The 14777-nt window shown below is 35.6% G+C and overlaps 1 protein-coding gene and 1 long non-coding RNA gene across 2 annotated transcripts; one reads left to right on the top strand and one right to left on the bottom strand.

Annotated features, from left to right (window-relative positions):
• LOC130459663 (uncharacterized) lies at positions 1-1820 on the top strand. Its single transcript, XR_008919223.1, has 3 exons — positions 1-404; positions 774-837; positions 1547-1820. It is a non-coding gene; the product is annotated as an uncharacterized lncRNA (long non-coding RNA).
• Positions 1821-2152: 332 nt separating this feature from the next.
• On the bottom strand, positions 2153-9040 carry LOC110781798 (protein EARLY FLOWERING 3-like). The gene is made up of 4 exons (XM_021985848.2): positions 8175-9040; positions 6469-7439; positions 3333-3384; positions 2153-3229 (listed from the first exon to the last, which is right to left on the bottom strand). The coding sequence occupies exons 1-4, from the start codon at positions 8424-8426 to the stop codon at positions 2387-2389; spliced, it is 2118 nt and encodes a 705-aa protein (XP_021841540.2). The 5' UTR covers positions 8427-9040; the 3' UTR covers positions 2153-2386.
• Positions 9041-14777: the final 5737 nt, after the last annotated feature.

Below are 14777 nucleotides of genomic sequence, written 5' to 3'. Positions count from 1 at the left end.
CCCTCGCCCCGCCGCACCAACACCACACCACACACCACCAACTCCAGTCACCCTCACCACCTCGCCAACCACCTCCACCATCAATTCCGGCGAGCCACCGCCCGAAACCACCTTGAAACACCCTCGAATTTTCCCCTGTTTCGCCCACTTCGCGCTTCATTTTCTCGCCCCCTCGCCGCTCCGCCACCACCAAACCACAGCCATCACCGTCGCCCTCGTCGTCGAGCCACCCCAGCCAACCTCCCTTCCTCCCTCCTCTTTCTCCTCCTCCTCGTGCATCCCTTCTCCCCTCCCCTGTTCCGCACCCTGCTCCCAGAAAACCAAAACCAAATTTTGGTTTTCTTTGGTTTTACTCTCCTTTAAAAACCCACAATTAAATTGGGCCATCTTATTTGGGCTTTTGGGTAAGGAACTCTCTTATTATTTCAGATTTTCAGATTTTCGAATTTATTTAGTTCCATGTTTTAATAAATTTCTATGATGAAATTATTTACTAATAGATTGTTATTATTTTTCAGGTTTAATTATCGATTTTACTAAAATAAATTAAAGGCTTTATTTAACAATAATGAAATTCAAATGAAAATCGGTTTATGAATATAAATATATATATTTCGATTGAAATTTCGATTAATAATATTTTCAATAAATTTCGAAATTATATTTTTATTAAAATTCATTATTTATTCATAACTTATAAATTTATTTCTAAACTATTGATTTTAGATTATTCATCGATCTAGTACTAATTCAGTAAATTCCCATTTTGAAAGAAACTGGACTCGGAGCTCAGGACGAACGAACCAACGAAAACCCTTAGCAAATCGCGGAAGTGAGGTAACGGCTATTGCTAGTACCCGCAATCCCCTTATAAAAGTATTATGAAATCATGACGTTATGATTGAATTTAAGAATTAAATGTTTCGATGTGTTTTATGGATTGTGGGATGAAATATGATTTGTTTGGATTGTTTATTATAATATGATTTGATTAAGTTTTCTCATAAAATTATGTTTATGAAATGCTTTGAAAGAAATGATATGTTTATTGATCCCAGGATCAAAATGATGTTTTATGAGCTAAATGAGTTATGTTATTTCGAATTGAAATACAAGCCCAGGCTTGGTAAAATTATATAAAACATGATAAAATGAAAGTGAAAGACCTGGTTTGTCTGGCGGTATATAAACTACCATCTTCCTATCTACCGGTCATGCATGCACCACGGACACCTGTCCACCCATGGATTACGAGCCCAGGCTCCCATGGTTTATGAGCCCAGGCTCAGGGCCCGGGCCCATGTTACGATGATGAGCCCAGGTTCAGGGCCCAGGCCTAGTGGAGAATTCCTTCACGGTTCGTACTTGCCGACAACTAGCATGTTAAATTGCAAAGTTTATAAATGAATTAAATATGATGTTTTATTAAATATTTTACTTATTTCTATTCTCCCTGTGTTATTAAATAAAATGAGTTGAAATGAATTTACGTTGCTAGGGTAGTTGTTACTGAGTCTTCGGCTCACCGTTTCGTTTTCTGTTTTAGGTACTGATGGGGACGATGGACACGAGTAGTGGCGAGGAATTTCACGTTAATAATATTCACCTAGTTTATGCTTAAAGTTTTAATAGTTTTAATTAAAGACTTTTAGTAAGTTATGTACTTTTATTTTGATAATATAAAGGATTATTATATATATTTTGGAGTATTTAATGGCTTATGATTGATGTTTGCCTTGTAATTTCCAAAAAGGAAGTTACGGCAGGTAATGCCCTGACCAATTAGGTTAATTCCGCTGCTAATTATGCTTTAATAATTGAATTAGAGGTCGGGGCGTTACAGTTTAGATTCCTCTATTTTTTTTATTTAACAAGATAAATTACGTTTATTTATAATGTTTTCACTTTTATCAAAATTCTGATATTGGGGATATGAGAAAGATTTAATGCCCCAATAGAAAAGTGTGAAAAATTAAATTACTCAATGAATTTAATTGGTTGAAATAATTATTGGTCACAGATTTTGATAGAATATTAACGCATTTATGTGGTAATATAAAAGGAAATGTAAAGAACATTTTGAAACACTTAATAAGGAAAACGTAAGGAACAAAAAGAGACGGAAGGAGTAGTACATGATATAGAAAATAAATAATCAATTTGTGAGAGATATTGCATCAACCACACAATCCATAGATTAAATTTTCAGAATTTAATTTTCCTTTTATCATTATACTCCGTACTTACATTTAACATTAAATTATATGATGCTCCAGTTCCAAAGAAAATGGTTTGTTTTTACAATTTTCAAAGTAAACTTAGAAAAATGTCTTTAATTATGTGTCTCAGCTCTGTTTAGCTTCATCGACAAACAAAAAATGTCTTGTTAGAGTGTGGTAGTGGTACCTAATGACAGCAATGCCTTTCGTTCTTCTTGTATTAATTTGATTATACTGGCAACAGATTCACTTGCTAATTTAGGATTACGAGGTATAACCTTAATCACCTTCGTTTTCCTATCATTATCACAACTCTGTATAGGTTGGACGATATCTTGAGTGGTAGTAGGAGTAGTTGGAAATAATTGAAGAACATGATGATGATGATGATGATGATGATTTGTAGCTTCAATCTTCTTAGTACAATTACTTGCTGTACTTAGGAGCTTTTCACTGTCTTTCCCTTCTCCAACGTTGTTATTTCTAGGGTTTACATCATAGAACCCTGTCATCATCATCTTCTGCTTCATAGTTGATGGGGAGATGGACATTCCATATGGTGTTAAGTATGAGGGATTCATACCAATAGACGAGTTTAGAAACTCCTCGTTCCCACATTCTGGGAAGTAAGGAGGAGGAGGAGGAGGAGGGAGAGGAGGAGGATGGTGAAGATTAGGGTAAGGCTTGTAGACAAGTCCTTCTGAAGGGGATATCACTGGAAGTAACCATTGATTTCCTTGTGGCGGAAGGCATAACATAGACATATTTGTATTATGTTTTCCCAAATTAACTCCATAATTTCTTGTGTCGGACCTTAGGGGGAATAGAGGTAGGTTATCAATACCATTATTATCAACAACTTTTATCTTCGAATTCGATACTTCATTTCTCGATTTTTCATTCCATAATAATAATGGACCTTCTTGCATAGGCTCGGGTAACAATTCCTTGATTAAATTAGGCTCATTTTGCCGTACATTTCCGGAACCAGTAGACAACATTTTTTGCACCTGTTTGGTTGTAAAGGGATTCAAACAGTCATAGTATTTTTATAGCATAAATAACATAAGATTACAATTAACTAATTAACAAGTAGGAGCTGAGTTTAGTTACCTTAATAATTCTATGCAACTCCAGCACTTGCATCGAGAAAACTCTTTGTTGGCTACAACAAAATGAGAGAGAAAAATAACATAGTATGAGTATCATCATTAACGTTCTGATGTAAATTCATCTTTCTTTCTTGCAAAATTTAGTTAGTTGCATGTTTTGGTTCTGGATCTCATTAATTTCTGTTTATGTTGAGAACAATTACTTCAAGATAGTTAGAAATCTAGTAATTAAGCAATTTTGGTATGCGCGCAAGAGGAGAAATTATTGCCATTGGCTTAGGTAATACCGTAATAGGTTATCTAGCTAGTCTCTAATTGTAACTTGAAAGACTTAATACTGTTCATTTTTAAGTTAAAGGATTTAAAACTTTTGAAACACCACCTCGGTCCACTACAAAAATTTGTATCTTTTATGACAACCTAATAACGACGGGTTAAAATCCCGTCGCAAAAGGGCTTTTACGACGGGGATAACAACCCAACAAAGACGGGAACAACCGTCGCAAATGTCTTTTACGACGGGTTAACGACAGAATTTTCCATTAACAACGGCCCCCTTTTATGACAGGTTCGCGACGGAAAATCCCGTCGTTAATCAACAATTATTGATCTTTAGCGACGGGATTTCCCGTCGTTAATAGTACAATTTTTTGTAGTGGTCCCCTATTACTGAAAACAACGCATCTTGGAATTTAGCAAAATATGGTTTATGCACCCGGGTGCATAATGCTCACTGTGCACCCTGTTTTTAAATGAACATATAGTTCAAATACAAAGAACATATTGTACATACCTAAAGAACATATAGCCAATGAACATATAGTTCAAATCCATAGAACATATACTTTAAATATTTCATTAGTACATGTACATTGAAATCATTCTCAATGTTCTTTAGATTTTCAATAAATGTTCTACAGGGTGTACAATGAGCACTGTGCACCCGGGTGTATAATCCAAAATACGGGAGTTTAGGGTGTGTTTTATGAAATTTGGTGAAACATTAGTTTAGAGGTTTTGTGAATTGATACCTTTTAAAAATTAAATTAAATTTAACTACTTTATAAGTTAGGTTTCGTTGACTAACATTACCATTTGACCCTAAACCCACTACAACGACTATTTAATATGACAAATGAACAAAACGAAAAATAAATCCAGATGTTAAAGAATAGAATAAATACACAATGAAAAACATTAATGAAAAACACCAAATGGTATTGTTAGTCAAATAAATAAAGGTAGTCAAATTTAAAAAGCTTTTAAAAGGTAAAAATTTACGAAACCTCCAAACTTAAAAATATTGTTTCACCAAATTTTCTATGTTTTATTTATCTGGTTTTCACTTGCTTTTTCTTAAATGATCTTATCTGGATTTATTTGAACTTAGGCTCATTTCTATTCGTCTTATTTTGTTCGAACTTATATTATCTGGACTTAAATAACTTATTTAAACTTATTTTATCAATAAACTTATTTGTGTGTGAAATTAAATATACGAAAAATTCTTATCTTTCCGAACTTATCTTAACTTAACTTATTTGAGCTTATCTGAAAAAAATTTGTCTGAAAAATAAGATGAACAGAACAGAGTCTTACTTGAACTTAAATGGACTTATCTGAAATTATTACTATGTATATCTTATCAAAATACAAAAGTCTTGCGCGCACAAGGTGTACAATAAATTTATTGTACACCAAGATAACTTTTACCCATTTTTTTTATAACTTTAACCTAGTTTTGATTAACTTTTATATTAGTAAAAAAACTTGATAGATAAATATTTTAAAGGGTTAAATGATTAATTTTATACATTATTAATGATTTTGAAGAAAATAAGTTTTACTAAAATGAAAAACCCAAATTCTTATATGAGACTGTTCTCACCATCAACTGATGGTGAGACCAGTTCACACTTGCGAATTTCGGTATGTTACTTCTATAGTTTAGACATGTTACTTTTTTTTATATAATTTTGGAGGAGGTACTTTTTTTTAGTTTAGGTATGTTACTTCTATCGTTTATACATGTTACTTTTTTTATACGGAGTAGTTTTAGGGGAGATACCTTCTTAGTTTAGGTATATTACTTCTATAGTTTAGACATGTTACTTTTTTTAAAATAATTTTAGAGGAGGTATTTTTTTTAGTTTAAGTATGTTACTTCTATAGTTTAGACATGTTTACTTTTTTTTTTATAATAATTTTAGAGGAGGTATGTTTTTTAGTTTAGGTATGTTACTTCTATAGTTTAGACATGTTACTTTTTTTTTTATACGAAGTAGTTTTAGTGGAGGTACCTTTTTAGTTTAGATATGTTACTTCTATAGTTTTGACATGTTACTTTTTTTATACGGATTAGTTTTAAGGGAGGTACCTTTTTAGTTTATGTATTATTTCAATAGTTTAGACATGTTACTTTTTTTTCATAATTTTAGATGAGGTACTTTTTTAGTTTAGGTATGTTACTTCTATAGTTTAGACATGTTACTTTTTTTAATATAATTTTAGAGGAGGTACTTTTTAAGTTTAGATATGTTACTTCTATAGTTAAGATCTGTTACTTTTTCTTTTATAGTTTTAGGGGAGCTACGCTATTGGTTTCGCTCTCATCACACCATCAAGTTGATGGTGTGACTGGTCTCACAGGAGACGCGCTGAATGAAAAAAATTATCACTAAAAAATAGATAATTTTTACCTATATAAGCTTAACTTTTAAGCATTTTGAGTTAACTTTTACTCCGGTGTGCAATAAATATTGTATACCCCTTGTAAATAAGAATTTGTGATCAAAATATAGTTTAGTTATAAATTGTACTTAGAGCCCTTGTTTTTTTCTGAACTTATCCTATTTGAAATTATTTGAATTTATATCTTAACTTAAGAGTATATCATGGTAATTATGTTAAGAAAAGTATTACCATATATAGAAAAGTGGTAGACTCATGTTATAATTTAGGAGAGTGAAGGCATTTAAAAAGATTTCAATGAAGAATTGGTAGCAAAATTATTAAAAGCTACGAGTAGGTTTGTTAAGTAGCTTTTGAAACATCCTCATGAAATTTTTTACAAAGGTTGCAAAATAAACTATAAAGAAGAAAGTTTTTAAGAATAAAAAGGATGTAAAAAAACTTACTGAATAATTTGTTCCCTTGCTTTCCAAAATTGTTTGTGACCTATCATCTCTACGACAACATCTGGGGTAATGACTCCACGCGATGAACAATCCTTGACTGAAATCTGTGAATGATCTTCTTCCAAATTGTCAAGATTAACAGGACAAGTCTTAGTTTGATTTTTGTCGTGTTCATTATCAGTTCCAACACTATGTGTTCGGTGATGATCATGAACATTAGTAATGGGAAATTCATTACATAATTCACTTCTTAGTATCGAAGCATTGTTAACTATGGTGGCCTTAGTCTTGGATATACCCATATGACTTGGAGCTTTAATGGTGTCTGTTTGATTTTGCTTACAACCTTTATGGTTTTGAATATTTGAGGCAACAGGGTTAAGGTCTAAGGGCTTCAAATATATTTTTGAAAATGTACTTAAGAATTTATCAGGCCCCTCGTTACCTTGAGGGAAACTATGCAGTGTCTTCTCGTCTTTGTGCCTTACTTTAGGCACCTCTGCTTCATCTCCATTCGATATTGTGACTAATTGTGATCTCTCAGATTCTGGATTATGAGACATGGATGTTGTCTTTACTTTCTTTGCATTAGTTGTTTGTTGTTCTAAGGAACAACTTGCACTAACCAGAATTTTGTCCTCCTTTGAACTGGATTGGTTTTTACTAGAACCCAAACTCATTTGTGGATAGACAAAGGTTGGACATCTAAGTTCGGACTCGTCATTCGGTAGAGAACGCCATTTTAATTGTGAAAAGTCGCATGGTTCAAGAAATGTATTTGGGACATCCAACATTTGGCCTTCTGCACTATTCATATTCTCACTATATGTTGTTATCGATCTCTTGTGAGGATTTCCATTTGTATTGTCTGAAACTCTTTCATAAGAAGTTGAACTTTTTCTACCAGTTGAATGATTCGCCACATGAGATTTCTGCCTAGGGGAAACCATAACTCTTTCTATGCCAACACCCTGTAACCCAACATGTCAAACAAGATGTATATATCACAGTACATCAATGAGCTCACGGAAAAAAAACAAGCAATCAAAATTTATAAATATAGGCTTTATTTGGTTGGGAGGAATTGGAAGGAAAAGAAAAGAAAGGAAAGGTAAAATAAGGTTTCCTGTATTTGGTACAAATAATTATATAGGAAGTGGAAGGAAAGGAAGGGAATGAGAAGGAAAGCTTCTTTATAAAATTTTCACTTTCCTTTCCTCCCAAAATTGGAGGAATTTGGAAGGAAAGAGAAAATTAAAAGTTGTCATTTATGTTTCCTTTCTCTTCCCTTCCTTTCTTTCCCTTAAACCAAACACAGGAAAATAAAATCTATTTCCCTTCCCTTCTTTTCCTTTCTTTTCCCTTACTTTCTTTTCTCTTCCTTTGATTTACTAATAATGAACCAAATAGGGCCATAGTGAAATAAAGTTATACTTACTCTAGTGGGTATTATTTTAATGTAGTTAGTGGGAGGTGGGTTAAGAGGTGGGGTTGGGGGAGAGTAAGGGTTAAATTTTTAATTATTTTTTGTATGGAGTAGGGGTAGATGGGTTAATAGAGGTGGAGTGAGAAATAATATAATATTGTTAGAATATTTTCATTTTTAGAAACATGTCAAGTATTAAGGGACGGCCCGATAAGGAAAACAGGTCAAGTATTCTGGGACGGAGGGAGTAGTAATAAAAACAGATTAGAGATAAACTCACTTGGCTTGAAGAAGGCAAACCCGTTATCATGCGACCACCATAGACAGGCGGCGGAGGAGGAGCTAATGTCGACAATGGTGTATTGGTAACCCGTTGAGAAGGGATGGATAGTTGATCGTAAAGAGCCATTTTGTTTCTAGGAGGTGCCCTTGGCCCTATTTTCTTTGTGTCATCAACATGAAGCCTTGGAAACAGAGGTCCTGCAATCTTAGCCTCAGATTTTCCTCCCTTTACAAGTCTCTCCATTTCCATTATAAAGTCCAATAGAATAACTTACTTACAATACAATAATTCCTTCTCCAAATTAACTAAAAATAATAATATAATTCGAACAATCACCTCACTCAATCCAGAGTGAGGGAAATACAAATATTTGGATTTGTATATCAAATTTTATTATTGTTCATCTCCCAACTTAGACAGAATAAACATGTTTTGGATGATTTTCGCGATAGATGATAACGAAAATCCTACTTTTCAAGCCTATATAAATATGAATCTATAATACCAAGATGTAAAATTCGTAAAGTAACAAATTTTATTTATGATGAAGATCTTACAAACCGAAATGAAAACTCGAAAATTTACCCTGAAAATCAAGTGTATCACAACTATACACTATACACCCACTTCACAAAATCTAACTTTCAACTAGAAAGAAGATTTAAGAATCAAACAATGAATATTGTAAAATTAGATGGTAACTATTCACATTTAAGGTATAGTAAGATATGAATTTATATGGGAAAAGCTAATTTAATTTGAGAATTAAGAAAATAAGAATTATATATTTGTTTTTATCAATAAGTGTAACGGTTTTAAGACCCAAGTGGAGAGAATACTACACTTCCTCTCACTATAGTTTAGGCTAAAAATTAGTTGAGAGGAGAAAACTTCTTTGTCAGGGGAATGTGTGGAGGAATATGTATGTGTTTAATGGTAATATTTAGCTATTATTTAACAGAAAATCAAGTAAAAATTAAAGATCGCATAATAAGCGCAAGTTTGCTATTTTACTTCTTTCTCAAGTGTTCTTGTGATACGTATATTTGGATGCTTTGAATTATTTATCTTATTTGAAATTATTCTCAGAACAAAACACACGCGTAAGGGTATTAATTGTTAAAGATTCACTTGGATGCCGATCCTTCTTTTACTCTCAAAAATGATTTTCTTGATTATATAGTCAAAAGTGGGTTTATTATTATGTTGAGTATTTGAATCAAGTACTTAAGTACACTAGGATTTAGGAGTTATAGTTTATATTTGTTCCATTTATAGTTTTCACTCCGAAGACTATGGCAAGCACATGTATATAGGTGTACACCAAATATTTCTCCTTTTTTAAGGAGGAGAAAAATAAAAATTTAAAGAATAAAACCTATTTTTCGTGACAAAAGTAAAAAAAGAGTGTGCAAAATGATTTATAGCTAGTAGATTATTATTAAAAATAATGCTTGTGTATAACAATGACAATGTGCTCTACACGTGCCATTAACTCCAAACTAATTTTTATACATAATAATACAATCGGTTATACCTTATAAGAAATAAGCAAAGCTTTTTTCCTTTTATTTTGCTATAGAAAACACGTACATTTAAATTTATATAATTGCATATTATAAATGATTAATTTATATAGATGTGTAATTTTTAATATCTTCAATACTTACATCATAACACAAAATTTCATTTCATAAATTTATGTTAATTACTATGTACACACGAAACTAATCATCAAAGCCGTCTAGTATACTATGAAGTATATCAATCAATCAATCAACAACGTATATGTAACACCCCGACTTCTAAACACCATTAATTAGGTTAATTATCTTTAATTAGCAGCGGACACCCTAATTTAGTCGGAGCGTCTCATGCCGTATTTCCCTCGTGGGAAATACAAGGCGACATAACCTTTTTACATTTACTGACTACTGATGAGTAACAGTAATTATACTTCACTTCGATTAATTCTTTAATATTTACATCGAAATCTAAATGAAATTCAATCAATATTCCTATCATTGATTAAACATAAATATTAAAATCCAACTCAATAATTAAAATTTGACTTAGAGTTTAATTTGTTCCTCCATTATTACTAGTGATACATGATTATCTTTATTAAGCATCGATCGTGAATTTGATGGTTGCATCCTCACTCTAAGTGTCACGGTCCGAGTGTTTTGACACCGGATCCGTGCGGCGCGCTCTTGCCTATGGGGCGGCAAGGGCGCAAGCCTTGTGCGGAAAGTGAATCTCAAGGCTTGGGGCACGAGCGAATGTCTGCTTTAGAATGGGCACTCTTGCCTATTGGCGACAAGAGCGAGGGTCGAGGGTCGATCGGGGCGCTTGTGTGCGCACAGCAGGCACAAGTGGGACCGACGACGATAGTGTATCTGTTTTGCAAGGGATTTTGATGGGTCTTGGAAAGCTTAAAAGCATGCGACAGCACAATATCTATAAAGGCTAGCAACAACACATGAATTAAGCAAAGGCAACTTCTGATGAGAGGTATTGGTTCATACCCCTCATAGAGGTTTATTTTGAATTAGCTAAATTGTCCCAGTGAACACTGGAATTACAGTAACATAATAATTCTCCCTAAATCCTAGAAAACTATTAGAAAGATCCTAGAAAGCAATAGAAAGGAGAAATACAAGTAAAGGAAGGTTGGATTCTAACATCCTCCCCCACTTAAGCTGTCGACGCCCTCGTCGACTTACAAGAGTTACAAAAGATGAAAGAAAAAGCTCATATTCTAAACTATGTAGTCTTCTCTGCGCCGTTGGTTGATGGCGGTTGCTGGAGTCTTTTTGAATCTTGTTGTGTCTTGATAGGCTGGTGAGTCTTGTGAATCCAAGTCTTCCTTGTTTTTGGTTTCTGGCTCGGAGCGGCTTGGCTTGAGCTTGCATCTTGCATCTTGTCTCTTGTTTCTGATGCGAGGGGGTATCTGAGATGTCGCCTTTCTGAGTGGCTCTATCACTCGCATTGCCGAAAGGAATCGGCCCTTCTCTTTTGTCTTTGTGGGAGTACCTGTACTTCGAACTAGACAAGTTTGTCCACCTGCTACAAGCAAAGAATTCAAGTGAGGCATTACAACTGCTTTGCTGGTGCGGAGGAACTCCAATCCAAGCACAAGGTTGAAGTCGTCCATGTTGACGGCAGTGAAGTTCATTTTTCCTTCCCAGTCTCCCAACTTTGCTTCCACCTGTTCTGCCACACCGAGAATCAGCTTGGCTTTAGAGCTGACGGATTTCATGCTACCGCCTCCTTTCTTGAGCACTAACCCCAATCTTCGGGCTTCTGTTTCGGTCACAAAGTTGTGAGAGGCGTCAGTGTCTACCATGGCTCGAACATTCCTCCCATTTACCACGAGGTCCACGTACATCATGTTTGTGGATTCCTCTCTTGTCTTCGGGCCCTCTTTCCCCATTGCATACATCATGTAGACGGAACTCATTCTGCGGGGTTCTTCGTCCTCATGGCATGCTTCTTCTTCTGTCTCTTTTGGGGTTTCCTCCACGGACATGGCCGACAACTTCCTCTGTAGGTTGTCGATCTCCCCTTTGTGTTTGCATTCCCACCATTTGTGTGGGCCTCGACATAGCAAACAGTTGAGTCTACTAATGTTTCCTGAGGGCGTGCTGATCTTGGATTCCTTTGTTGATACGGAAGGTGATGACCAGGATTTCTGTGAATCTCCTCCCCCATTTCCTTTCTTGAATCCCCCGACTGAGCTGGACGACACCCTTGAGTCACTTCTCGCACTCTTGGGTGAGCTTGGAGTCGGGCCCTCCGAGCTTGTAGGCGTCCCCCTTGTTCCTTCTTCCGAGCGATGACCCCTTCCCGCGGAGTAGTCCATCAATCGCTCTGCAGCAGTCATAGCGGCCGAAAGCGTGTCCACTTTCGCCCTCAATACTTCACGCTGCGCCCATTCTTGCAGCCCGTGAACAAAGTTGAACAACCGATCTTTCTCATTCATGTCTCGGATGTCCAACATGCAGGCCGAGTATTCCTTCACATAGTCGCGTATGGAGCCCTTGTGGAGGATCTCCTGTAGCTTCATTCTTGCAACAAACTCGGTGTTCTCGGGGTAGAATTGATCTTTAAGTTCCTTCTTGAACTCCTCCCAGGTGTCTATCTTTATTTTCCCTTCTTCGATGTCGGTGGGCTTGGTGCGCCACCACAGCTTCGCATCATCCGACAAGTGCATGGTCGCGGTATCCACCTTTAGATTGTCACTCAGTTGACAAATTCTGAAATACTGCTCCATGTCGAAGAGGAAGTTATCAACTTCCTTCGAGTCTCTAGCCCCACTATAGTCTCGAGGTTTTGGAGGTTTGATCTTCATCGCACCACCCCCACTCGAGTCAGTCCTTGCAGCGCGCATCAGTGTCGCGCATTTGTCTTGGGCATCTTCAGCTTGCTTCTGGACAAAGTTGAGTTGTTCCTGAAGCGCTTCTTTCTCTTGCATGAGCTCATCGACCGCACCCTCGAGTCTTTCTATCTCTTTGGCTTGGCCAATCACAATTTCCTCGAGTCGGGTCCAGCTCTCAGACTTGCCTTCTAGCCAGGCTAGTCTTTCTTCGATCGTTTCCATCTCAAATTGCTTTCTTGGGTCTCTCGATGCCTAGGTTTAAACCTTGGCTCTGATACCAACTGTCACGGTCCGAGTGTTTTGACACCGGATCCGTGCGGCGCGCTCTTGCCTATGGGGCGGCAAGGGCGCAAGCCTTGTGCGGAAAGTGAATCTCAAGGCTTCGGGCACGAGCGGATGTCTGCTTTAGAATGGGCACTCTTGCCTATTGGCGACAAGAGCGAGGGTCGAGGGTCGATCGGGGCGCTTGTGTGCGCACAGCAGGCACAAGTGGGACCGACGACGAGAGTGTATCTGTTTTGCAAGGGATTTTGATGGGTCTTGGAAAGCTTAAAAGCATGCGACAGCACAATATCTATAAAGGCTAGCAACAACACATGAATTAAGCAAAGGCAACTTCTTATGAGAGGTATTGGTTCATACCCCTCATAGAGGTTTATTTAGAATTAGCTAAATTGTCCCAGTGAACACTGGAATTCCAGTAACATAATAATTCTCCCTAAAGCCTAGAAAACTATTAGAAAGATCCTAGAAAGCAATAGAAAGGAGAAATACAAGTAAAGGAAGGTTGGATTCTAACACTAAGGCATCCCCTGATCTTCTTCGTACCTAAAACAAAAGCAACATCGTGAGCCGAGGCCCAGTTACATACTACCCTAACAGCGTAAACTCATTTCAATTCATTTTATTTACTTTGCAATCAGGGAGAATAGAACATAGTAAAACACTTTCATAAATGCATTATAATAAAACATTATTTATAACTTGAAACTTTAATAGTTCCCATTATCTTTCATAAAACCTTCATTTTACTTGGTAACTGATAAGCTAGCCTTGCGGGACGTCTCCCACCTTGCGATAGTCCTCAAGGAACACTCTCCCTTGTTGGACATACGCCCGTACCTAAATAGTTTCTCTTTTAGCTTGCGGTAACCCTCAAGGAGCACTCTCCCTTGTTGGGTGTCCCGCGGTACGGCGGTACGTGCACGACGTAGAAATAGTAACCCCACTAACTGCCAGAACCTGTTACACTTTTATTTATCATGTTTTGTATCTTATTCGTAACTCATAAAACATCATTCTTATAAAATCATTCATAAACACATTTAAATATCATCATTCATAAAACACACTTATAAATATATTTCATATCCCACAATCCAATAAAACACATCATTATAAACATATTTCATAAACTCATAAAACACATTTCATAAGGGGACTGTGGGTGTTAGCAATAGATGTTACCTCAACCGTAGTTTATACTTCCTATTCGATGGACCGTTCTTCCTGAGCTCCAAGTCCGATTTCTTTTGAATATTAAACCATTGAATTAGTTATTAATATGGTAATAATTTAACTTAGAAATTTCGAATTATTATAAATAACGAATTTTCTAATAATAATGTTAGAAATATATAAATTCATAGTTTTAATGAAAATATAATTAAACACCAATTTTAGTGATAAATATAATTTATGGAAATTTATATATATATATATATATATATATATATATATATATATATATATATATATATATATATATATATATATATATATATATTCTAAATCAATTACACAAGATTTATTTAATTTATGTCCTTGATAAATTTAGTACGGTAATTTATTTTTCTTAAACTCGATAATCAAATTTATTTATTTCCTGAAAATAATAATAATTCATTAGTAAATAATTATATCATAAAATTTATTAAAACATGAATATTAAGGAATTGATAATCTGAAATTCAGGTTTGTCTTACCCAAAGCCCAATTGATTGGCCCAACTTAAATAAGGAGGAATAAAAGAAGTTTCAATTTCAGAAACTTTGTTTCTGAAATTGAAGGGCACGAGCAGCAAGGGGGGGCACAACAGGAAAACACGAGGAGGAGGAAGAATGGAGGGAGGCTGGGGGCTCAGCCTGGGCGGCGAAACCGCGCCGAGAGGCGACGGTGATAGTGGTTTGAGGAGGCAGAAACAGGCGAGGGAAGGGGGA

The sequence above is a fragment of the Spinacia oleracea genome, chromosome 4, assembly GCF_020520425.1.
Source record: "Spinacia oleracea cultivar Varoflay chromosome 4, BTI_SOV_V1, whole genome shotgun sequence".
Lineage (NCBI taxonomy): Eukaryota > Viridiplantae > Streptophyta > Magnoliopsida > Caryophyllales > Amaranthaceae > Spinacia > Spinacia oleracea.
The sequence above is the reverse complement of the archived record's forward strand: the minus strand, read 5'-3'. Positions and strand labels throughout refer to the sequence as shown.

Coding starts and splice junctions, on each gene's coding strand:
- LOC110781798 (XM_021985848.2), bottom strand. CDS start 8,426: ATGGAAATGGAGAGACTTGTAAAGGGAGGAAAATCTGAGGCTAAGATT. Junction 7,440..8,174: donor GTTTGCCTTCTTCAAGCCAA/GTGAGTTTATCT, acceptor GTTGGGTTACAG/GGTGTTGGCATAGAAAGAGT. Junction 3,230..3,332: donor AGTTGCATAGAATTATTAAG/GTAACTAAACTC, acceptor ACAACCAAACAG/GTGCAAAAAATGTTGTCTAC.